Source organism: Mustela nigripes, chromosome 5, assembly GCF_022355385.1.
Source record: "Mustela nigripes isolate SB6536 chromosome 5, MUSNIG.SB6536, whole genome shotgun sequence".
NCBI lineage: Eukaryota > Metazoa > Chordata > Mammalia > Carnivora > Mustelidae > Mustela > Mustela nigripes.
The window spans coordinates 23,435,668-23,461,403 of record NC_081561.1 but is presented as its reverse complement, the minus strand read 5'-3'; the positions used below and the strand labels follow the sequence as shown (position 1 = coordinate 23,461,403).

Here is a 25,736-nt window from a genome sequence, read left to right as displayed (position 1 = left end):
GGTTAAGCCGCTGCCTTCGGCTCAGGTCATGATCCCAGGGTCCTGGGATCGAGTCCCGTGTCGGGTTCTCTGCTCAGCGGGGAGCCTGCTTTCTCCCCTCTCTCTTTGCCTGCCTCTCTGTCTGCTTGTGATCTCTGTCTGTCAAATAAATAAATAAGATCTTTAAAAAAAAAAAAAAAAAGAAAGAAAGAAAAGAATAAAGAAAGCCAAAAATACAGTCCTAGATTTCAAAGACCATTCTAGTATAGGGAAAAATGACAAATAATTTGCTATATAACTCTGTAAACTTACAAGTGTATTTGGTCTATATCTGGGAATTCTCAAGTTTTTTACTAACTTGTCTAGTATATTATAAAATGTAGCTTTAGTATTTTTTTTTTTTTACCTTGTTTGCATCTTGAGGCAACGGAAGTTAACATAGGGTGACTATTTCTGTAAGGTCTTAGGCTAACCCTAAAAGAAAATCAGTATGTTACAGAAAATAAATATGAATTAAATATTCAGAATTAACTCTGTCACATTTCCTGCCAGAATTATTCAGTCATGTGTGAGCTGGGAAGGAATAAAGAAAACGTGAGCTAGTAAGATGTATTTTGTTGCATTTGTGTCAGTTGTGTGGTTAAGGATGAGAGTATGTTGCCTAAGACTGACTGACTTAGCTACTGTAAGGATGGTGTTTCATTGTGTTAACTTTGTTTTTCTTTGATTTTCTTTGGTTTTGTCATGTGAAAGAAAAAGGTGGTTGTTCTTAAGGTGGGTAGAGTGAGAGGAGAGGAATAATTTCTTTAAATTTATCTATTTATTTATTTATTAAAGATTTTACTTATTTATTTGACAGAGATCACAAGTAGGCAGAGGCAGGCAGAGAGAGAGGGTGAAGCAGGCTCTCTTCTGAGCAGAGAGCCGGATGTGGGGCTCGATCTCAGAACCCCGAGATCATGACCTGAGCTGAAGGCAGAGGCTCAACCCACTGAGCCACCCAGGCGCCCCTAAATTTATTTTTTTATTAAGATGCAATCAACATATAATACTCTTAAGTTTTATTTTTAATTTTTATTTTCTTAAAGATTTATTAGGGAGAGAGTGCACATGAGCGGGGGAAGGGGCAGAGAGAAAGAGACTTAAGCAGGCTCCCCGCCCAGTGCGGACCATGGGGCTCGATCCCAGGACCCTGAGACAAAATCAAGAGTCTGACCCTTAACCGACTGAGCCACCCAGGCTCCCCTTTTCTTATTTGTTTTTAAAGTAAACTCTACACCTAATGTGAGTCTCAAACTCAAAACCCCTGCAGTCGGGAGTTTTAGGCTCTATTGATGGTGCCTGCCAGACATCCCAACATTGTTTTACTTTGAGGTGTATGACATAATGATTTGATATATGTATATATTGTAAAAGGATGACCACGGTAAGTTAACATCTGTACACATAGTTACAGACTTTTTGTTCCTGGTGGTAACTTTTATGATCTCCTCTTGGCAACTCTCCAGTAGGCAGTAGGGTACTAACTCTACCTATAGGGGCATACATTATATCCCTCGGACTTGTTTATCAGACAGCTAGAAGTCTGTACCTTTTTTAAAAAATGCAGATGCATTTGGTTTATATTTTAAAATGGAGGACCAGAGGGGAAAACCACGCTTCAGGAATGCCCAGCCCCGAGTGGCTTCCGTTTTGTAAGAATGTTCCTGTCGCCGTGACACAGAGGAAGCAGGACTAGACCAAGGTCTCTCAGAACCACGCTCTGACGGTGGCCCAGGTTAGAAGGGCGGTCCTTTCCTGGCCCTGATTGTCACTCCTGACATGAACACCTCTAGCATCGTGGGGCGGAGCAGGGTGGAAGGCGTTGAGGGGGGTGACCTGAGAAACAGGACGGAGCTCTCTACAGAAACCCAAATACATGGGCAGAATTTTTAAGTCATGAGAACTGCTTTGGTCTGTTCCAGCGAATGCTTTAATCATTGTTTGAATGAGGCTAATGACTTGTGAAGTAGCGGAAAGCCAAGCTGAGATTGCTGTCAGTTTAATGAGCAGGAACGTCCGTGCGTCCACAGTGTGTGTTTGGACTGCGAGGATGTTCTCGATACCCTACGCCCGCCGTCGTCCTCAGCCACCTGCAGACAGCACATTACACACCACGACAGCTCCCCCGAGGGCAGGGCTCTGTCGCCTAAAGAAAATCAATTTTCTGGGCTCTGGGCTTCTTACCCTAAGCCAGTGGCACAAATTCAGAGCGAATTTGAAAGAGAGAGAGGATTTGTCTCACCTTTTAAAACTACCCGCCCTGCCACTGCCTTTCGTGATCAGAGTGACAAGTCATTTGTGTTTCTCATTGACGTCTGTCACCAGATTCATGCTGTGGTCCTTACGTGGGACCATTTTAAAAGAGTTTGAAGAACAGCTTTTCAAGGCAGAGACATTGAATTTGTTTTGGTTTTCTAAATGAGCCTGTGCCTATTCCTTGGCAACATTTCTGGCTTAAGTGATCCAGGAAGCTAGGACACAAGGTTAACTGCTGGGTGGAAGATTCCCAGAAGTCCAAGTGCATCTGTGCCTGCAGACAAGCTTTCCCATGTGGAATCGTGAAGCCCCGCTGGGTAGGACTTGTGCCCCCCCCCCCCCCCGCCCCAGCAGAGCCCTGGCAAGCGTGGGGATGTAACTTTGCTCTTCCCTGAAATGTTGGTTGATAGCTCAGAGCCCGTGATACTATCCCTAGGGCATTCCAAAGTAACTTGGACTCCTCCAACCTTCTCCTTAGAGATTCTACTTATAGACTCAGGATCCTGGCATTTTTTTTGCCTGTGATGTTCATGACATCTGCTAAATCTATTTTTGAACATTTCTTTAACAAACTTAGTAGGCAATCTGGACGGCTCTTTTTTTCCCTACCCCTAGATAATCTTATCATCATGTTTCTTCCATGTCTCCCTGGTCCAAAAGTCAATCCCATTTCAGTCCTTATGTCTCTGTAAGGAACCACACTATAATCACACTAAGGAAGGGTTAGCACCATAAATGAGGGGTAGAAATTTATATTGGTTGAGTTCAGTGGTTGTCTTTTTGGAAACGGAAACAACCTATATATGACTGATTTCTTAAACTTACTAAGTGAGGGCTGAAGTTAGGGTGACTGATGAGTGGTTTGACGCCCGAGACCTTCTCATCAGCCTTAATTTCATAATTGTTGAAGGAAAAGGCAGTTTTCTTTAAGTTAAAAAGGCAGAGTTACAAAACTGTCTTCAGTCAAATAATTATCTCTTTTTCTTTTAGCTAGAAAGAAGCAAAGAAGTTATCTAGTCCAAGTGATGGCGTCATGGAGGGGCAGAAAGAACACAAACTATTAGAATAAGCTGCAGATTTTTTCCAGCCTGTGTCCACTCTCCTAGCCCCAGAGATTCTGATGCCAGTTCACTCCAGAGAGAAAAATCAGAAGTCCTCTTGTTCGTTTATTTAACACTTGGGTGTGGTCCCTGTAATGTGATAGGCACTGTTCTTAGCTCTGTATAAAGAGGAACCAATTCACTCCTTTCAACCACCTAGAATGATAGATCTCATTAATTTCTTGTGTCTGCCAAATGGGGAAACTGAGGCATAGAAAAGCTAAGTAACTTGTTCAAGTGACCTTGAACAAAGGCGGGCAGTTCGGTACCATAGTCTACGTGTTCAACCAGTATATGGCTGTCCTATATGGTGGATTTCTTACTTCCAGAATTAAAGCTTCCGTTAGATTTAATTAGACTTGCATTGCTTTGTGTAACCTATCTGCTTACTAATTCCAGACTAAATTGCTATGTAACCAGGAACACAAGTGAAGGACGTGTGCCCAGTAACCCTAATGTAAGCCTGCAGGTTTGATACATGACTGGAAACCGCTGTGTCAAAAATCTGACACACTCAGTTGGTCAAAATGAATCTATCCACTTCAGGTTTACCTGGGCCATTCCTTGCCTTTCCATGTGTTATTCTGTTGCCGATAATGATTAATTAACTTGCTCAGTGCTTATAATCTCGGCACCCATGCCTTCTGTGTCACACTGAGACGCGTATTTCCTTCGCTGCTTGACTGTCCGCAGACCATCTGTTCTTTCCCTGCGAGCAGGTGCTCTTAGGAGATCAGTATTCCCAGCTGTCTCTTTCAACTTCACTTTGTCATTGGCCTTCGGAGTATCAAGGGATGCGGTTCACATTCTACTGATGAGTTATTTCTCAGTATTTAATTTATCACTATATATAGTTTATCACCTTTAAAAAAAATCCCAGAAGCTCGGGGTTTAGGATCGTGTGCCAAGTGGGTGAAGAGCCAGGGTCCGCTTCGTAGCATAACTAGCTCACTAATTGTATGTAATACTTTCAATTATTTTAATGAGCATCATACCCATTTGAAATCAAAAGATATTCATGCAGAGAAGCTGTTCATCTCCTTACTGCTGTTTCCTAGGAAAAGAATTTTAAAAGGCTTGAATTATTATCAAGTACATCTTATGAATCCTTATTTCAATGACAAAATAACAATTATTTTCCCTTAACAAATTCAGCATTGAATTTTAATATATAATTTTTAAGCTTTTTTTTAAGATTTTATTTATTTGAGAAAGAGAGCACAAGAAACATGGGGTTTCAAAGCAACCTATGAAAACCTCTTGATTTCCAAATATTGATTTTCACAACTATAGTACAGTCTGTATAGTGCAGCTAGAATGGGTGTTGTATGTTCCTCGAAGTTTTTGATGATTTCTGTGGCAGTCCTTTGTGGAAATGCCAGTGGCACCCACAAGTCCCCAGAGAGGTCACCATTCCCTGACAACTAACAGTTACCTTAATCTTTTAATTTTTGACTGACACCATTACTGTTCACAGAGGCCTTATTCCAGGGAGCTCCCTAGAGATCTACCCCGAAAACCTTTTTTAGAAAGCCTAACAAACAGCAGTGACCACCCTCAGGAGCCCCCAAGGGACAAAGGAGACCTCATGGGAAATCCCTGTGACATCCCATTTCTATAGTCATCCCTGTACATTTTCCTGGCCTGTGACGGAACGGCTGCACTGCTCCCAATATGAACCAAACTCCTGAGGAGGAACACGGGGAGGACTTACTAAATCCCTCCCCCCATAAAATGACTTAAAACGTGCACTAGCTGTGGCATCAGGGCATTCCAAAACCAGCATCCAGGTCCACTATCTGACTTGCAGAGGATGTGATGATTCTTCCAAGCTCAATTCCGACACGTAATGATAATTGTAAAAGATAATTTTGGTTTTTCTCTTGAGTTAAATTACGCGAATGACCCTAATAGCCTGTGCGTTGATGAAACAAATGGACAAAAACATTCCATTGTTTAGAGGGGTGTGTGTGTGTGTGTGTGTGTGTGTGTTGAGGACACAGAGTATACTTATATTTCCCTTAAACTGGACGTGTTTTTTTTTTAAGTCCTAACTAGTTAAGTCCGTCACAAGCAATCGCAGATTCAGTACTCCTGGGGATAGTGCAATAGAACCAACATTAGATGATTTCTCTAAAATCAGTCCCACTTTGCAACCCTTAGAAAACTCATGTTTGCAGAGTACACACATTTGCTTCAACAACCTCTCTCTTCTGTCAGAAAGCTCGAGATTATCACTGCTTGCCAGTGGAAACCAAAGACTAAATGTCCTCTTTAATTTCTGAATTAAACAATATTCAAATCGTAGAGAACAGTTCCTTTAGATAGTAAGTGTGTGTCTGTGTTCGTCTCACGAAGACGGTGAGGGTGAGCAGTCCTTCAAGGCGGCTCGCTTACCCGGGAACAGGGGAGAGAAAAAAGCTGGACAAGATGGCTGCTGGCCGGGGCACCCAGGGAGGAGGCAGGAGTATTTCTCATTGAAGCCTTAGGTAGTTTTGAGCTATCAAAGACTTCCTGAACTAAAAATGCAGACCGGCGGGCCATTTCTCCGTTCAGTAGTTGCTTCTTGTTCGTCCATCTTGAACGACATTCTCAGCTTCTTGCTGAAAATGGAAGATGAGGGAACCAGTATATCCCCACCGAGTTTGCCATGCCAAAGGGCGGACATGGCACAGCTCATTCTGGACATCACGGAGCTGGCATCGGTGTAAAGCCCACACACGCATTTGCTTGGGTGTGGAGAGATGGGAGTCTGCCACCGAAATGAGGTCATCTGGAAAGGTTCGAATTAGAATTAGAAAAGAATGTGTCTTTCAAACCTCTGTCTCAACCCCCAAGTGGCTCATCAAGTCAATGTCATGGTTTTGACCAGGACTTAAAAAAAAATATTCCTCTGAAATGCAACATAAAGTATTACGAATATAAAGTACCAGATTACACCAAATGTTTGTTTCAACAACACGTCCATGCACGCAGGCGTCAGGTCGTTACGGAAAATACATTCCATATACATAGGGTGGGTCACAATGTGGGGGGCACCCGGCCAGCTCCGTCAGAAACACACGCAACTCCTTATCTCGGGGTTGGATTGTGCCTCATGTTGGCTGCAGAAAGTCCTAAAAATAAATAAGTAAAACCTAAAAAGTTAAGTAAAAAGGATTGGTCACCATCAAAGATGTCTGAGAAACTGTCGTCACCAGAAGCTCACTATCCCCAGTGGGGTTCAGCTTGTCCCCAGCACTAGATGGGCCCAGCTCCTCACCCTGACCTACTCTTCCTCATGGCACAGCGGGGCCTGAGCAGAGAGATCCAGACCAGGGGGAGGACATGGTACCCTTGAAGGTCTCGGCTAAACAGACTCGCCCCTTTCCTCCTGCTGTTTTGGGCCTCTGTACGGTTGCTTTTCCTGAGGTGTGCATCTGTGTTCTGTCATGGCGCCTCATTAAGGACCACCTTAGATACGGTGAAGTGTTGGATGTGGTGTGTGAGTGCTGTTCTAGAAGGTACGTTGCCCAGCCCAGCATGGGGGAGGGGTGTGGTCAAGGAAGGCTTCCTGGAGGAAGGTTCTAAGCATCACGCCTGGCACATAGTGGGCGCTCGGTAACTGTTGGGACGTTGAGAGAAGGCACTGGAAAGAGAAGTTGGTTGGCAGCAGAATGAGTAAGTAAACGTGGCCGAGAGCAGCACACACGAAGGTTCAGAGCAAGGCAAGAACGTCGCAGATTCAGCAACTGTCGTAGCATTAGGGTGTGGGCAGGGGTGAAGGGTGGGGGGCGGCGCAGAGGCTGGAGGCCACACCCCAGTTCTGTAGAGGGCTAGCTCATGCTTATATTGTTTAAGGAGCAAGGAGTCCATGCAGACGAGGCCTCCGGGAGAATGGCAGGTCTCGCCAGAAACGGACGGTGGTGGACATGTCGAGTGGGGGTGCCTGCCAGGCCCTGGCCGAGTTGTCCCGTTGGGATGGCGGGTGTGCCTGGGCTCAGCAGCTGGCACTCCCCTGTGGTGATCACTGCCTTCCCGACTGTGTAGTCTTTCTATGTTCGCGACATTTACCCCAGTTTACCCTGAGCTGTGCTTGTATCTTCCACTGCTCCTCTGACGTCTCAGTTCGATGTCCAGCAGACATGTCATACTTAGTGTGTCCACACCAGAGCCGTGGACGCCCCTCAGGCACGCCCAGTCCCCACCTGTAACACCAGCTTTGCCCAGCGGGCTTAGCTGCTCCCTTTCCCAGAGTGCCCTGTCCCGCTCTGTCCCTCAGCCTTGTCACCCTGGGTGACACATACCGGCAGCCCACGCTCCTGCCTGTCTGCGACCTGTCAGTCCCTACCCAGCAGCCTGGGAACCTTCCCAGGTGTCAGACTGTCCAACAGCTTCCCATCGCACGCAGAATAAATGTGCTTTCCCGCCTCTCTGTCTCCACCTTTCTCTGCTCTCTCCTTTGTTCACTTCCCTCCAGCCATGGTGGCTGACTGCTTTTCTCCAGAGCTTGCCATGGCTCCCATCTCACGGGCTGTTCCACTGGAACATACCCCCCAACCCGGATCTTCCCAAAGCCACTTCTTCCCACGCTGCAGGTCTCAACCCAACTGCCTCTTTCTCAGATGTTTCCCTTGACCCTTCTGGGCAAGGAAGCCCTCCAGTCCTAACACCATATTATAATCCTTGGTCTTCTCAGCACTGATCATCACAGAAAATGAACTTCCTTACTCCTGGAGGGATGTTTTGTCCACCTCCCCACACTGGACTCTCAGCTCCTGGAGGGCAGGGACCCGGCTGTGCTGTTGACTGCATCTCCCATGGCCCAGTGCCCACTGCTCGGTACATAATAATTGCTCAGTGAATCCTGTTCAGTGACTTGGCTTTGTATTATGGTTATTGCTTGGCTCTGCTTCCCTACGAGATTCTCTTCTCCTTAAGAGCACAGGACTTAGGTCTTTCTGATTTCTGTGTAGTGGATACCATCCAGTGTCAGTAATAGATTTCTCTGCAGACTCTAGAAAATAATTCCTTGTGTGAAAAGGTTATCTTTAAAACTACGAGGTTCGAAGAATGGGATTATAGGTTCTGTCCTCCATGATCTCAACTCTCAGTAAAGTTGGATAAGAAAAAAGGAGAGCCCCATCCCCACTACCGCCCCGTGTGAGTTTGTCGCAGCAGCCACGTGTGGGAGCTTTTAGCCCATTTTTCAGGCAAGACTCCCAGAGGTCAGCGATATTCAAACACCTGCCCCGGAGCTCATTGCTAGTTAAGGGACAGCCAGAGCTGGGCGCTGCTCCCAAGCCCATGCCCTCTCTGCTGATCCCTGGCCTTCAGGCTGGCCTGGGTCACGGGCAGCAAAGGTTGGGTGAGAAAGAGCCCATGCGCAAGGGTTTTGCACTGGGAGCTCCAGGGGCTGGTCTGCATGACTGCAGGCCATTCTGTCCTTACGCGGTTTGACTCTTCCTGTCAGTGGACTGGGAGCATTCTAACTTGTGTTGGAGGTGCTGGGAATGAGCAGCAGAGAGACCTGGGACAGGGGGCGCTCTGCCTCTGCGAGCTGCCCGTTCAGAGAACATAGGTGGGCCAGTCTGGATTCATTCCAGGCGAATCGGGCCATGCTCCTTGCCCCATGTTCAGTTGGTTTCCTGGCTTTCCTTCTTGCCTGATGGAGTTGGGGGTTGAACCAAACATCTTTTGAAAGTAGAGGCTTGCCGTGGAGGGAACGAGCGGGCTGGAATAACATGGGAATGACAGGAAGCAGGATCTAAGCTGCAGGTGGATGTGGGGAGAGCCTGGGCGCAGAGCTCTGCTTGGTGCTGGGGACCATCTGAGTAGAAGCAGGCTGCATTTGATGGCCGTCGTGATTCGACGTCAATCTCTTTGTCCCAGTTGTAGTTGAGGGATGGGATCCCATTGGGGTTGGGATGAGGTCATCTTCCTTCTTGAGCTCCAAGTGGAAATTCAGAGCAAAGCTGGCCTCTCCGAATTCTTGGTTTCCCCAAACTTGCTTCTGAGGAAGCTGCCAACACTGCTAGAATTTGGTATTTGATTTCCCAGCCACCAGGGCTGTGGTCAAACATCGATCACAAGCCTATTCCTTTTTTTTTTTTTTTTTTTTTAAATTTTTATTCATTTGTTTGAGATAGGAGGAAAGGGAGCAGTGCAGTGAAAGGGAGAAGCAGGCTCCCCAAGCAGAGAACCCGATGCAGGGCTCCATCACAGGACCCCGGGATGGTGACCTGAGCCAAAGGCAGACAGACGCTTAACCAACTGAGTCACCCAGATGCCCCTAGCCTGTTCCTTAACAAAATCAAAATATAAAGTAAATAATTTTTAGCTTTGGACCTTGATGTGTATTCTGAAAATCCTGCTGACTTCCAGACTGAAACCCACATTTGGAACCTAGACCAGAAACAGATTATTTCCATGCTCCAGATGTAACTGCATTTCTTTGATATATTTAAGTTTAGATTGTGTAACCTTATTCACAGAGTTGCTTCTTGGAGTTATACATGTCCTGCTTTCCTTGAGAGAAGCTACTTTAGGTGGCACATTTAGTAATTAATAAAATAGAAATTGAAAGGTAAAGTGAGTGAACAGAGTTAAGAGGAATTTTAAAACAAACAAACCATAAACAAGTAAACATAAACATAAACCATGCCCCACTATGCCTGCATGGGGCTCTGTTCTCCTTGCTGGGAGTGGTGAAGCCTTAGCCTCCAGAACTCATGCAGCCAGCTTCACACCTAACATCTGATTATCCAAATTGAGCCATGAGACTATTTTCTTCCTCAGACAGAGGACCGCCCAGCCAGAGCTCTGCAACCAGCAACCAACCCAGGATTTTCCTCTGGAAACAGCTTCACATCGACCTCCACCCTTGAGCACGTGCTCAGTTTAAATCCCTGAAAGCCATCCAAGTCAGCACGGCCAAAGTGGTCTTTTCCTAAAAACTGCTCCAGAGCATCCTCTATCTTGGGCATCGTGAAACCACAGAAATGCTTCTAGTTGTGCCTCGACTTCCCAGGTCACTGACTCTGTTGTATGCAGGTGTTTGATACTGAAATCTTAAAGGCTAGAGAATGTCAATGAAGGGCATTCATGAGGGCTTGCTGTATTGTTAATATTAGGTCAGGATGACAGGTAAAGACTGTACCCATGTGCTTTCAATAGCCAGGCTTCTTGGGTTACAGTACGCCACAGAGTGGCACGTAGGAAGTGACTTCAGTAGACCGTTTATCTCACTGTTCCCTGTAGCTTGGGTTGCAGATAGTTAACTCATTTTAAAATGCAACCAAAGCCAGTGAAAAATCACTGGTGGCAAACAGTTGCCTTGCATTTGGCACATTTCCTCATAGATGAAGCGGACTGTGTTGATGATGATGATGGAAGGTTGTGAGCAAATAACATGCAAACTAACGGATCTGCAGTCTGGAGAGAGGTGTCTTGAGATTCCATTCTCTTTCGAAAATCTCCCTGGAGAGTCCATTCCGAAGGGATGTCAGTCAAATGGAGTTGAACTGAATAGGACAAAGACCTTGGTTTCTGAGCCAGATCTACTTTTTACAGAGTTTGGGTGGTAAGCCATCATTACCCCGAGATCTGTTTGAGGTTGGAGGTTGGAGATTTGGGATAAGGAGTTATAAGACTCCTTGGAGATCCAGGAGATCCAGCGAGAACGAGATCTCCTGCTTGCTGATTGGCTGCTGCAGCTCTCCAGCCAGAATCCCATGGCATCAGGCCTGTCAGTCACCATCTGTTCTTTTCACTTAGCACCACTGGGGTTTACTGGACTCAAGTTTTTTTTTAACCAGTAGAATAAATCGTTGTAGGATTTAAAGCTTTTTTTAAGTAGGCTTCAAGCCCATTGTGGCACCCCATGCAGGACTTGAACAACTCATGACCCTGAGATCAAGAGTCGGATGCTTAACCAACTGAGCCACCCAGGCACCCCATTTTGTTAAAGGATTTAATCTGGTTTTTGATGGTGGTGGTGGTATTAATGATTATTTTTTGTCATCTTTATAGAGCTGATATCCTACGGACAGAGTAAACGTGTTACATTAATGGGCACCTGGGTGGGTCAGTGGGTTAAGCCTCTGCCTACAGTTCAGGTCATGATCTCAGGGTCCTGGGATCGAGTCCCACATCGGGCTCTCTGCTCAGCAGGGAGCCTGCTTCCCCCTCCCTCTCTGCCTGCCTCTCTGCCTACTTGTGATCTCTCTGTCAAATAAATAAATAAAATCTTTTATAAGGGGGGGGGGCTGGAGATGTTTGTCACTGTTGCTCAGAGCCTGCCTGAAGGCAGGTCACATCCCTCTCCTTACACTAAAAAATCCTGCCTGTAAAGGCCAAAATTATTTAGAAAAGAAAAAAATGTGTTATATTAAACATTTTAGGCTAATTTTGATTATTCCTCTTGATGTCACTGAGCCATGATGTCCATTCTGAAGGCGAGTTTTTAAATCTCCTGGCCGCCTCATTCCTGCCTTCCATTTTTATGTAGATTTTCCAAAGATCTAGTAGAGCCTTAAATACTTCTCTCAAGTGTTAATACTTGGAGTTTTCCCTCATTATTACTCATTCTTTCTTTTGCAATTAAAAAGGTTAAAATCTTACTCAACTTTTTATGACTGTCAGAATAACATTGCGCTTAATACGGCAATGAAGTACTGGTCTTTTTTATACCAGTGCTAAAAGGGGCATGTACCTGGTTCTCGTGTCCGCAAGCTTGTGCTGCTTAGCCTGGCGGCACTAACCTGGGCTCTCAAGATGCCTGCTTGCAATCAGAACCGAGCCCTTTCATTCTCTGCACAGCCCTTAAGAAAGAGCATTAAGTTATAGGTACTTTTTAAAGAAAACACACAAGTGTAACACTTCACTTTGGCATCAGTTGCAAGATGAGTGAGAATGAACAAAAAGTGAGCCATGAACTGTTTTCCTGAAGAAGACACGACAGAGGTGGGAAGAGAAAGGTTTTTAATTTTCTTGCATCAAGCAAAAAAAATTGTGCGGATCTGGAGAGTACGAAAGCAAATCAAGTTAACACACACATTAGTCCTGTGATTTTCATGATAGGCTCTCGTCAGGGCTACTCCCTCAACGCATTTAACACCGCGATGCCATCTAACTTTCATATGCTCTGGGACTCTGGATATGGAAGTTAATAGGGTGATGTGGAGAGCTGGAGGTAATGATGTGTTCTGTGGGAAATAGCACCTCATGAAATCTCTGCATATTGTTCCCCTTCTGTACCCAGATTTATTGTACTTCTCCCAGAGTTGTGCCTTACATAGCCCTGCTCTCTGGAAAGTTTAAAACCTGCTCCTATCTAACCAGTCGGCACAGAAAGGATTCGGCATCTCTTTTTTTTCTTGGAGGTCTACACCAGCTCACCATTTTAAAAATGGAAATGCGTAGAAATGACTTTTCTTTAAAATTGTTAATTTGATTTATTTTATTTATTTAGAAATTGCTTTTTAAACCACACATGTGAGACTCTTACTTGGTTTGCTGTTGAGGGTATAAATCAATTAAGAATGACTGAGTCTTTGGTTCCCCTTGAGCATTGACTCAGCTGAAAATCTGGTTGGAAGTATTTAATTTTTGTAACCTAATTCATTAACCAGGAATTACCCAGATCTATTCTAAAAGTGCACAGAAAAACAGAAGGTGAGCCTAGGATATCTTGTGTCAAAAAGCAAGGATGGGCCCCACGTCCAAAGGGACCATTTCAAAGGCTACAAAATCCAGATTGAAATGGCTTCCACCCGGACATTCTGAGCACCAAAAAGAATAATGACAGTAATAGTTTATGATAGGATGACTCATTGCCATGAGCCTATAGCAATACTAAGAAAGTAAAAAAGAGGAGGTTACAGAGGACCTTTAAAAGGAATAATCTTTGCAGGGGATCGGCACCTAATAAATGTGGGAATGATGAGAGAAGTGGCAAGGGCTACAGTTTTGTAGTTCCCATTATAGTCATTCAGCCAGTTAGAGATTGTCGATGGTTGTTTGAAAATGGAGTCATCCCCATGCAACAAAAGTTCACAGAGACTTACTATTACTTACTGAAGGAGTAATTATTAATTACCAAGGTACCCTTATAATGGTTGGTTGGGAGGTTGCCACCTAATGAACTTAGTGTTACCAGCAGCCCAGTAACCTGACATGGGTACCACCTGCTGTGACTGAGCTGTACCATTCCCCTTCTCAAGAGTGCCTGGTATGCAGTAGGTGCTCAGTAAACATTTGTTGAATCTTAAGTAATACAAAACGTCCCTGGTAAAGTGGTACCAGGTACCACTTTAGTGTTGACCAGTACCTACATTCTCTCTCTTCTCAAAGGCATCTCTGTTATGAGTTTGGACGCTACCTGTTTAGTTTCTATGTTCAGATGTACACGGATTCCTGAGCAATATATAGTGTTATTTTGTGTGGCTTAGAATTTACATCAGTGGCACCATACCATGTGTATTTTTTCCGAAACTTGCGTTTTTCATTCAGTATTAAGCTTTTGAGGTTCGTTCACGTTGTTACCTGTGAAACTTCTTTTGTCTTTTAACTGCTGTTCTATCATTTCACTAAGTTTCATTTGAGTTATCCATTTCCCTGTTCCGTAGGCTTTTAGATTGTTCCCAGTTTTTGGCTATCTAAGTCTACGACCTACGCGTGCGTCCTCACACCCTGGTCCTTGACTTGGGAATAGGAGGTGGAAAGATGACAGTATTCCCAATGTTTATTATCACTACCAGTTGGTGAAGCGCCATGAGGCCACTGAATGGCACTATAAACATTTATATTCACTTTATCTTATTTAATCCTTACAATACATTATTTTACAAACTAGAAACTAGGCTGATGTTACAAAAACTTCAGCCAAAACTTCACAGCCAAAACTTCACCCCTTCACAGATTCGAGATTAGAGCTCAGTTCTTGGATGCCAAAGCCTTGAACGTGAGACCTACTCTTAAGAGAGGATGATCTCTCTTCACTCACTGGTCCTTTTCTTGTCCTAATGAGAGATGTTGGAGTCAATATAGTTAACTGGGTTCTAAAAAGTGTGCCGAAGGAGTAGAGGCATGAGCTAATGATCTTTGTTACATTGAAAAGTTGAGTTTTTTGTTGCCATGGTTTCCCTCTTCATAGGAACTTTTTTTTTCTTGCTTGCCTATCATTTTAGGAGTTGAACCAATTGAAAGGTCCCTCACCATCACTTAATAATGATCTTTAGGTGGACCATTGGGACAGAGCACTTGTCTTGTTGAATTAACCTTTCACAAAAAGAAGGGAAGTCTAAAATAATCCGTGAGACTTAACCGTCAACTGTAACTCACTCATGTCTGTATCCATAGCTGTGTCTCCAAGGAAACTTCCAAGGGGATGTGTGTTTAAAAAGGGGAGCAGGAGTCTTTATTTCAAGCAATTCAATAATATGCGAAAATGTATTTTTACTTTTCCTCCCTCCATCTAGCAAGGCTGTTTCGATCTAATTTAATGAATCCTAAAATGAGATCTGTTTGAAGAAAATTACCTAATAAAATATGAAATGAGTCTGGAGACTGAGGCTTTTCTGGCACGTTGCTGATGGAAGCCTTTCTGATAAGCGGGTAATACGCTGATGATAATGGTGATGTTGGCGATGGTTATGGGGAAGGCCTCTGGTGTGCCTCCTTTTTTTTTGTTGTTGTTGTTTTTTAATTTCTTTAGAGCACACACGTGAGAGCAGGGGGAGGGGCAGAGGGAGAGGGAGAATCCCAAGCAGACTCTGCACTGAGTGTGGAACCTGCCACAGGGCTCCATCCCACGACTCTGAGATCGTGACCGGAGCCTCAGATACTCACTTGACTGAGCCACCCAGATGCCCCTGTGCCACCATTGTCCCTAAAGAGACCCAGACCACTCCCATTCTCAGATTGCAGGGCACCATGATTTCATTGTGTTGTGCTTTGAGAAAAAGTGCCACAGAAAAAATAAGGAACTTGAAAAGGAGTCAGCCCCAGGTGGATGGCATAGGTAGCCTTCGTCAGGGTGTGTTTTCAGGAAATTTGGAAAAAACTCCCTTGGCCTCCCTCCCCCGCCAAGTATTTTGCTTTCACAAAGCCTGATGTTCTATAACTGGACTTGTGTTTTGGTTGTTTTTAAAAAATTCTTACAAATTTGCAGCATTAAGAAGATGACCTAACAACTGCTGGTGATCAGTTTGTTTAATTGAGACCGAATGTCAAATATAAGGCATAAGGGATCATCACCATTGGTAACACTGTGGGTAGGTTGCTTTCTAGAACCTGGCATCAGCTCCATTCCTGAAAAGCTTTGGTGACTGAGGGGGAGAGAGGATGCAAAACTCCTTCATCCTACAGCACAGTGGGGAGCATCAGACGATAGAGAAGGACCCCCAGAAGGGATGTTTCTACATGCCTGGAGACCCCCCGTCCCCATGTTGTTTCTGGGTCTAGCAGTTTGGCCCAAGAACCAAAACCTGCATAGAGTTTCCCAGTGTCTGTCCAGTGTTCTATCTACCATGCGCCTTTGGAGCTGATGACGTCTCCATTCCCCAAATGGAGCCCCTGCCTTCTGGGGTTTGTAGGCGGCATTCTGTGCACATGTAACAGAAGAGGTCACGTCTCCAAGAGTTTCTGCCGTTTTCAAGCTGTAACTGTGCAACTGTGTGGCTGCTTACCCAGAGCTAGAATGGACGCATTAAGCCAATAACTGTGGCCTCATTCTTGCCTTATTCCTTTGCTGTGAAAGCTTTTTATGGGGCTTCTCTGTTTGTTTGTGAACCGTGTCTCTCCCTCCCTTTTTCCTGTAATGCTGTTGCTTTATCTCTCTCCCATTCATCTTTTTTTCCTTCCTTTTTGCTGCATGGAGACTCTCTGCTGTACAAGTGTAAGTATTTCTCGGTGGCTCTGCAGTTTCTGGCTGTTCTGGTTTGTGTTCTTGTGCTCCATCTGCTTCTGCGCTGCCCGGCTGGTCTCCCCGGAGACTGAGTGTCGTCATCCGTCTGCGGATCCTGCGTGAAACCGGCAGCAGTCTCGAGACAAGGTTGCATTTTACAAGCTGGTTCAGCAGCAAAACAGGCAATGAATTGAAAAGATCCTAGCTCTGCCTGAAAGCCAGCAGAATGTTGATGAAGTCTTGAAGTGTATCAGCCTTCAAGAGGGGAGAAGTGGTTTTTCCCTTTGTGTTAAAAAAAGAAAGAAAAGAAAAGAAAAAGAAAAAAAAAAGATCACTCAAATATCTGGGTTCTGTTTTGGTATTTTTCTTCCTGATTCTTGCTTCCCAGGGATGTAGAAAGTTGGCATCATGATTTGCTTCTCCTATCAGAAGAATTTTCCCAATTCATTTCCCAACTGTTTGTTGTCTTTTTAAACCAACTGTGTTTTTGTTTGTTTGTTTTAACCTCAGGGAAAAGAAAATCAGGGATTCTTGAGCCCAAAGTGAGAGTGTTATTTATTATTCTTTGCACGAACTTGATAAAATGAACAAGGCAGCTTCTCCATTGTGATAGAAACAATTTCACTCTCGCTTAAAAAAAAAAATGTGTCTAGGAATTACATGCTAAAAGTGAGTTTAACAGGAAAAAAATGTTGCGTTCATCAGACTCCAACATAAGTTGTTAAAGTGTTAAAATAGTCCTATCACTTGAGTGACATACAGATCATCTCAATTTCGTTATAAAACCTGAATGAAATGAGTGAGATTTCTGAGCAATGTAGACATTGTGTTGCTTTCGATTCCTAGAGAATAGGGCCCTGCCTTTCGTCTGCAGTCGGCCATGGTGAGGTTAGGATGAGAAAGAAGTCTTACGCGTGGGGTTTTCCTTCTGAAGTTACTTTGTAAAGGGTTTAACACCCTGTTCCTCTTCTTTGCCAAGTTTGTGAATACTGAAAATAATTTATTACAAAATGCATTTTTCAAGTAATTTTGTCTAGGCCTAAAATAATAGTTGACCATGAATTGATGTGTGAAGCGTCCTTTGGTGTGTGTACCTCTTCTTCAGGCTCTGACCCTCTATCTGAGGGGCACTTTATGATCTCTCCTGTCAGTAAATACTCATCGACAAATGTCCGGAGCAGGAAATGAAGACTAGGAAACAGTCTGAGAAAATCAGCCCTTCATGTTGATGTAAGAGCACTAACAGCTCTGAAAAGGCTGGTAAAGCTAGATTTGCCCCCACAGGTTGCAACTCATGTGATCAACAGTTGTGAGAAGGGTGCAAAGAGTGCATCTAAACCAGATTTCTGGAGAAACACAGAATATTTGTTCCTAAATATATTCTTGGGAAGATAATCGTAGCTCATTGTTATATTTCCTCTTGCTTTAGATTTATATGTAGTGGAATCATAGGAGTGAGCCAGTAAAGAGTGAGCAAGTTCAGTTTTCTCCTCTAAAACTGTTAAGGAAGAAAAAATTCGAAAGAAAGAAAAATAGGAGTGAAATAAAATTTACTCCCCCCCCCCCCCGTTGTTATACTTAAACCATAAGAGAGCATGAAACTGTTCGTGCACAAAAAGAAATGTCTAAAATCGAATTGCATTCTTACACCAGTTGCAGAAACTAGTCTCATTTAAGTCTTGCTTGTTTCAGCTAATGTCCATTGTCCCTGCCCAAATGTCAAAAACTTCAAAACTAACAGATCTGTCCCAATCAGTGGAAGAGTTTCATGTGAAATGCCCTCTGGAGATATTTACACTTGTACAGAGCGTATGAAATGAAGGATAGCTTTGAAGCATTAGAAAGTCAAGCCAAGAATGAACTAGTTCCCCCTTTGGTTGAAGTCCACCATCAAATATCCTGATGAGTTCCTACAGTCCTCAGTGTGTCTGTGAAATCAGGTTGAGCTGAATGTCCTAGTCACAGATGGACATTAGTTTGTAAATATCTTTCTTATATATATTCATATTATTTATAAATGTTAAGCAGTCCATGTATTCTTTTATATATAATTAAATATACACATTCTGCTTCACATATTTAAAATTGTCATATATTTGAAATGTCATAATGGTCACACATTTGGTCTCTTTTATAAAGGTTATGTAGGGAAACTTGGGCTAGATTATTTTTGCCGATGAACACTCTTTCTATAAAATCTAATCAAGAGTCACAGGAAAAAATGTTGGAAGACGTCTTCATTCCGTGCATTTTAAAGCCTCTTTCTTATTTATTTGTGGCTGTCTAAATGAATTGGCTGGAAATGATATCCCCAGCTGCTGCTTGCTTCTTTTACCCATCATGGTTGTGCACAAAGGGGATGGAATACTAAAGACATTTTCATTAAATGTAGTGTATATTTTGGGAGTTTGTGTCCCCTGAAAATCAATTATTTTTAGAAGTTTCACCTATGGAGAGACCAGTCAGTCCACTATCTTGTTCGGTGGATGGCAGGACCGTTTTGGGAGGAGAACAACCTGGAAGCTGGGTCCCTTTCCAGTTGCATTGTGTTGACGCCATTTTTACTGAACCCGCAAGACCTGTTACTTTACAGATAGGTAGTCCTTAGATCGTCTGCCTTTAACAAAACCTTGAATGAAAGAACCAAATCAGGTTTTCACTGTATATCTCCAGACGACCAGCCGATTGCTCATCTTTTCTCTCCCTTTTCTCTCAATAGTAAATAACAGCCAAGATTTAACTGTTGTTAAATCTGGAATAAAATTGTAAGAACTGTAAAGTAGTTTGCTTTAAAAATCAGTGTGAACCAATTCATTCCTTGAACCGAAGAGAGTTTTTCATGTGTGTGGATGTTTTCTGAGAAAGCCTTACATGACCCCCTATTAAACGAAAGACTACCAAGTAAGCTGTCTTGTCTCTTAGTTTAGACAAATACTAGTTTCCAGTATCAGACCAATTAAAACATCCCGCAGATCCATTCATCTGTATATCGATTACAAAGTGTGCAGTTTTGAGGGATCCTCACAATGGCTCTCTCCCCGATGCTGCTCCTAATGCCAGCTCCAGTACGAGCCCTTGTCATCTCTGTGACACAACTTCTTCCTTCAAATTCATTCCTCTGGATGATAACTGAGGCCACCTCCCGCTCGCACAGTTGGGGTCCTGCTGCGGGAGAAGCTAAAACCCCCCCCTTAGATTTGGCTTTGCGTCATCAAGATTGGCACTGGTGCTTAAGATGTTTGGTGATTTGGGGTTTGATCTCATTTTTAAAAGGCTAACAGGATCAAAGACTCTTCCTGAAAAGTGACAGCAGATACCGACTCCTAAGTCATAGCAGTTTTTTTCCTAGTTAGCCTTTTCCCATAATGTAAACCTCAAAATCTTGGTGGCAGACATATGAAATGAAACAGTTACAAGTGCTGAAACCCTTAAAGGGATGAAGAGTTAGGGGTTGCCTTACATCCCTCATGTGCAGGTGTTAACGGACAGTGAATAGTTGGCAGTTTCCCTTGTTAGCACCTGGTGTTTACAATCTTTTAATCTGGTTTTTTATATCCATTTTAATATCCTCATGTGCAACTTGGAATTATGTTCTGTATCATTCATTGATCCTTTCCACCATATAAATAGAATGTAACTGATGAATGTAAATCTTCATAGACATAGAATGCTACTGATAGAATGTAACTGAAGGTAGCTGGAGGCAAGAAGCAAGCAGGGGGTTTGTCTGGGTTGAGAGCACTGTAAACACTGAGAAATGTGTGGGCTCAGTCTCTCCAGGCAGGCTGTCAGAGGTGACGAACCATCTTTGAAAGAAGGGAAGCAAATACTGAAGGTAACATGTGATCCCAGATGTTTCTGCAGCCGCCCCTTCGCCCCCCCCCCCCCCCCAGGAGGTTTCTGAAGTTTGAAAGGCAAGTTTTCTGTGAGTACCTAAATGCTTTCTTTATTTCATTGCTAGATGACTCCTAAATCCAAAAGGAAGAGTATCCATAGCCGGATGCTGCGACCCGTTTCCAGAGCCTTCGGTGAGTCATTAATGAATGCCTGCCACTTCCCCGGGACTGTGACAGACCCGCAGCAGGGACCTCTGACCACCTCAGGGATGCCTCCCAGGGATGCTCTATATGAACAGATGGGGACCAGGAGCGCACTTGCTGTTCTGTGATACACTTAGAGTCCCTTTGAGGAATTCTGTATTGCGTCGTCCTTCCGCAGTAAGCGTCAGCCCAGGGCTCTGCTTTATCTCAGAGATGGAGTTTGACCTCGATAAGGCGCTGGAGGAGGTGCCCATTCACATCGAAGACCCGCCTTTCCCATCCTTCCGACCAGAGAAGCGGAGCTCCGGGCTGATCTCTGAGCTGCCTTCCGAGGAGGGGAAGAAGCTGGAGCACTTTACCAAGTTAAGGCCAAAACGGAATAAGAAGCAGCAGCCCACCCAGGCAGCGGTAGGTGGCCGGGAGGGGCCCCTTCTCCCCCTCGCCCTTTCCCTTCCAGGGGGAAGGCTGGAGATTGGCCCAGGCACCTGGCCCCGCGTGGACGTGAGGCCTCCAACTGTGTTATTTTCTGCCTGGGCCCCATTGTCAGAGCCCGTGGTTGCCACTTGTTGATTTCTGTTGTGTCTGCTCCACTCTGGGTTCAAGTGTTCACCTGCCTCCTGGACTTCAGTGTCCCAGAGCCCCTCAGGATCCACACATTCAGAACTGGGGGCCTCTCTTTCTTCAAACCTGTCTTCCGCTCATAGCCCCTGTCCCCCACGGAGCATCACAATTGACCCTGAACACCAGGTCCCTGCTGCCGACCCTGATCTGCTGTCCGCCTTCCTCCTTGTCATTCCTGACATTGCTGCTTCTCAGCCTGGGTGTCAATCCTCCAGAGCTGTAGCCATTTTCTCATCACTTGCTCTCTGCACTCCACATGCTTCCTGGGCTGATAACCACTTATCTTTGAGATCTCCACTTGTCTCAGTATTCCAGGAAGCCGTCCCTGTGTCTATCTCTGTCCTCCCATAGGTCTGTGTTTACATGACTTCAGGGGAGGTCATTTTCAGACTGGTTGTGCATAGTGCACCGCCTGAACAACCCTACATGGAGGCCTCGGCTCCTCCAGTGCCTACTGCTCATAGCTATTCTAACTGTTTTTATAGCTCTCGCCATAGTGTTCTCTAGGCACTCTCTGTCTGTAAGCTCTGTGTAGGAAAGAATGTGGTTTGTTATCCTTGGATTTATGGATTTTTGTAGTTTCTAGTTTCACATTCAGGTTCTTAATGCATTTTGAGTTCACTTGTATATATGGTATATAAGAAAGGGGTCTGGTTTCATTCTTTTGTGTGTAGCTGTCCAGTTTTCCCAACACCATTTGTCAAGAAGAAATTGTCGGGGCGCCTGGGTGGCTCAGTGGGTTAAAGCCTCTGCCTTCAGCCCAGGTCATGATCTCAGGGTTCTGGGATTGAGCCCCGCATCGGGCTCGCTGCTCGGCGGGGAGCCTGCTTCTTCCTCTTTCTCTCTGCTTGCCTCTCTGTCTACTTGTGATCTCTCTCTGTCAAATAAAAAAAAATAAAAAGAAGAAATTGTCTTTTTCACATTGCTTATTTATGCGTTCTTTGTTAAAGATGAATTGGCCATATAATCACAGGTTTATTTCTGAGCTATCTATTCTGTTTCAGTGATCTACAAGTCTGTTTATGTTCAATACCATACTGTTCTGATCACTACGGTTTTGTGGTATAGCTTGAAATCTTGGTATGTGATATCTCCAGTTTTGTTGTTCTTTTTGAAGATGCTTTGGCTATCTACACTCTTTTCTGATTTTATTCAAATTTTAGGATTATTTAATCTCATTCTGTGAATAATGCTATTTTGATAGGAACTGCATTAAGTCTGAAGATTGCTGTTGGATATAGTATGGGCATTTTAACAATATTTGTTTTTTCAATCCATGAGCACAGAATATCTTTCCATATTTTTCCATATTTTTGTGTCATCTTCAGTTTCTTTCATCAACGTTTTATAGTTTTCAGAGTACAGGTCTTTCACCTCATTGGCTAAGTTTATTCCTAGGTATTTTATTCTTTTTGTTGCAATTCTAAATGACACTCTTTCTTTAATTTCTCTTTTTGCTACTTTATTATTCCTGTATAGAAATGCAATGTTTTTCTGCATATTAATTAAGGTTCTGTGACCTTACTGAATTCACTTATTAGTACTGGTAATTTTTTGGTGGAGTCTTCTGAGTTTTTTCCTATAATTAGTGTCATGTTTAGTGAAAGTATTTCTTTTTCTTGTCTGATTGCTATGGCTAGGTCTTCTAGTACCATGATGAGTAAAAGTGGTGAGAGTGGATGTATTCACTTTTTCATAGCTGTGTCATCTTGGTAACTGGTAGTGGTCACTCTCAAGCAAGACCTGTAGTTTTCTATATTTATAAACATATTGCAGACAGAAAAAAGGGGGCACATGCTTCGGGAAATGTGAGCTTACCCAGAAGTCCTAGTATACTTGCTCTTACATCTCACTGTCCAGAAATGAGCCATTATTTCTAGCCCCAGGTGCAAGAGCATCTGAGAAGATAATGTGTTTCACTTGGTCTGATGGATACGCCAAATAAGTCAGGATTTGATACCGAGACTGGGTAGGCATGTAGCAATTTCTGCTGTTCCTTACTCAGTTGAGAAAGTTTCCTTCCTAGTTGGCTAATTTTTTTTTCAGTGAATGATGGTTTAATTTTGATTGGTTTCTTCCTTCAGTATTTCTGGAAATTAATCACTTATTTTTCTGGAAATTAATCATTTTTCTCTTTTGCTTTGCTGTTGTCGTGAATCACAATAATGGACCTTCCTAAAGGTATACCACTCTTGATAATAATCGTGATACTCTTGATTACTTTTTTAATCCTAGTATAATTAACATACTGTGTTGTACTACTTTCAGGTATATATCCTTGCTTTGTTTTAATATACTGCTGGGTTTTGTTTACCATATTTTGGGAGGGGTTAATCTATGTGCATAAATAAGAGAGACTTATAGTTTTTCTTATTCTTATCTAGACCATCTCTGTACTTGAGTTTCGGAATTATACTATCTTCATAAATTAGTTCAGAAGCTCTCCTTTCCTATTCTCCGGAACTGTCTGTATCCAGTGGAGATTTTCTGCTCCTCCCCTGGGAAGCCATCTGGGCTGATGTGTCTTGTGTGTGCTGGTGATATCTATGCATAGATTCCTCTTCTAGGGATTTGCTTTCTTTTGTTACAGATCTAATCAGATTACCTAATTCTTCCTGAGACCACCTTGGCCATCAGTGTTTTTCTAGGATGTCATCCACTTAGTATAATTGTTCATTTCGTTGTTTATAACATTCTTACAACTTTTTAATCTCCTGAACCGTAGCTGTGTCCCATTTTTTCCCTTTTCTGATCTATTTGGCCTCTCTCCTCATTTTGCAAGGTTGTCTCTTTTATTACTCTTTTCCTTTTTTTTTTTTTTTTTTCCTGGAAGAATCAGCTTTGGTTTCTTTTGTCCTCTCAGATTCATCAATTTTGGTCCCTTTATTATATTTCATTCACTTTACATCCTCTCGGTTATTTTTTTCCTGACTTAATTCCTTCGCTCTCTCTTCTCCGTGATTTCTACTGTAATGTATGCATGTAAGATTCCATGATCATGCAGCTTGCTCATTAGCACTGCTTGGGTGTATGCGTTCAGAGTCACTAATAATACACTAATTGTCCTCCCTCCCTGCCCATCTCTCTCCCTGCGGCCTCTGGAGACATCAGGAGAGGTTTGGCAGCTGCCTCGTCGGAAACCAGGTGCACCACCCACAGTGTTTCCTTGGTGCGATCATGTTCATAAGCCTGCCGGAGGGTGGTCTGAATTGTCATTAGTCCTCATAATCACTGGCTCATCTTCTCAGCATTCGCAAATTATCCTTTTAGCATGTATTCATACACCAAAGTGCAAAATCGACTTTTTCGATTTGTCAGATACCGCAACAGCCACTCCGATGTCCCGTTTTCGTTGCAAAAGCCTTTCTTTGCACGCATCCATTTCAGCCCGCTGAGGGATTTCTGCTCTCCCCTTCCAGTAATGATGCTGTACTTTTTAGTCTGAAATGTATGCTCCTTGACAGAAAGACCAAAGTCCAGTGGGATTCAGGGAACTTCTGATGTTTCTGTGTCCCTTCCTTTCCTTTTGCTAGCAATTGAGCTGAAACGGCGTCTGTGTTTAGCCTTGAACTGTTCTGACAAACGGTCTCATTCTTGTGTTCGGTATTTCTGCTGCTCTCCATACAAGCTGCCGACACCTCCCCCTACCAATTCTCATGGATACATTTTAAACCGCCTCTCACTGAGGATCTCCCAGCGACTCTGGACTTCCCATCACCCCTCTGCTCTCAGCGTCTTTATCTCTGAAATGACAGGGTTAGACTGGGAGGGATCAGCCTCAAGGTCTGTCCAGCCCTGAAAGCTGGCCCGTCATGCAGGAAAGCGGACTGATTTGTTGAGCCCTGTCTGCTTCCATCTCTGAAACCCACTGAAGTTCTCCCTGACCCCTGAGAACCTTTTGTGCTCGCTCTGCATTCCGTTTCAAAGCAAGAAGAAAGGAAAGGGCCTTAAAGGAGAAATTTATGCTCGTAAAAAATCGTGGTTTTTTCCTCTTTCTCAAAATGAGAAGAATTTGCGAGGGAACCTCTGAAGGGAGTCATGGGTCCATTGGAAGGAAGCCCCCTGTTAGGACTGTACGTCTTGGGCTCATAATCCTTCTCGTCCTTCAATCAGGGGACACGTGCACGTGCCTCCCACTCTCTGAGCCACTGTTTTGATCTGAGACTAATCAAAAACTAAGATGAAACTAACCTTTCCTTTTCAGTGCAAAGAGTAGATGGGAACATGAAATCATAACGTGTGAGACGCTGGTGCGAACGATGAAGCCTTCAGCACACACGGGGCTCCATCATTACCAGAGAGATCCCCGTCTCCATTCTTTGACAGAGGGAGAAATGCTAACACAAGCAAGTTCTGTGCTGCTTTATCTTCTGTGGTAAAAGTGACTCAGACAGCTGCTTTCTCTCCCTAATTGAATTACAGAACTTCGCTGATTCTCTGCTCTATTCTACTGCGTAGGAAAGCCTTGCTCCAATAGAAGCACCATTCAGATGAGACATATCACGGTTATTATTCGCATTTCATGGGAGTTCTTTTGTTTGTGATCTGTTATCAGCTCGCTTTTCAGCATTTCACAAACATGAACTCAGACACACAGCTCATGTTCGTAATGGAGATTTCCCAGTGAGTGAAGTGGATGATTGCTTAGAGCATGTGATTGGCTCTTCCCTTAAATAGTATGTATGCAGACTCGGACAGGAGCCAGATTCCCCCCGAGGCAGCCTGACACTTGCAAATCAAGATTACAGAGAACCTCTCACCCACAGGAGAATCTGTTCTTGTGCCCAAAGTAATGAGCAACCTATGCCCTCT

The 25,736-nt window shown here is 43.8% G+C and overlaps 1 protein-coding gene across 8 annotated transcripts in view; it reads left to right on the top strand.

Moving 5' to 3' along the window:
• CARMIL1 (capping protein regulator and myosin 1 linker 1) overlaps window positions 1-25,736 on the top strand; it is a 298,433-nt gene that overhangs the window by 242,832 nt on the left and 29,865 nt on the right. For 6 of the 8 annotated variants that reach the window (XM_059399578.1, XM_059399576.1, XM_059399575.1 and 3 more), the window contains exons 30-32: window positions 16,237-16,254; window positions 20,225-20,291; window positions 20,515-20,711. In XM_059399578.1, coding sequence (XP_059255561.1) covers window positions 16,237-16,254; window positions 20,225-20,291; window positions 20,515-20,711 — 282 coding nt within the window. The remainder of the gene's footprint in view (window positions 1-16,236; window positions 16,255-20,224; window positions 20,292-20,514; window positions 20,712-25,736) is intronic. The other 2 variants (XM_059399579.1, XM_059399577.1) reach the window with 1 other exon arrangement.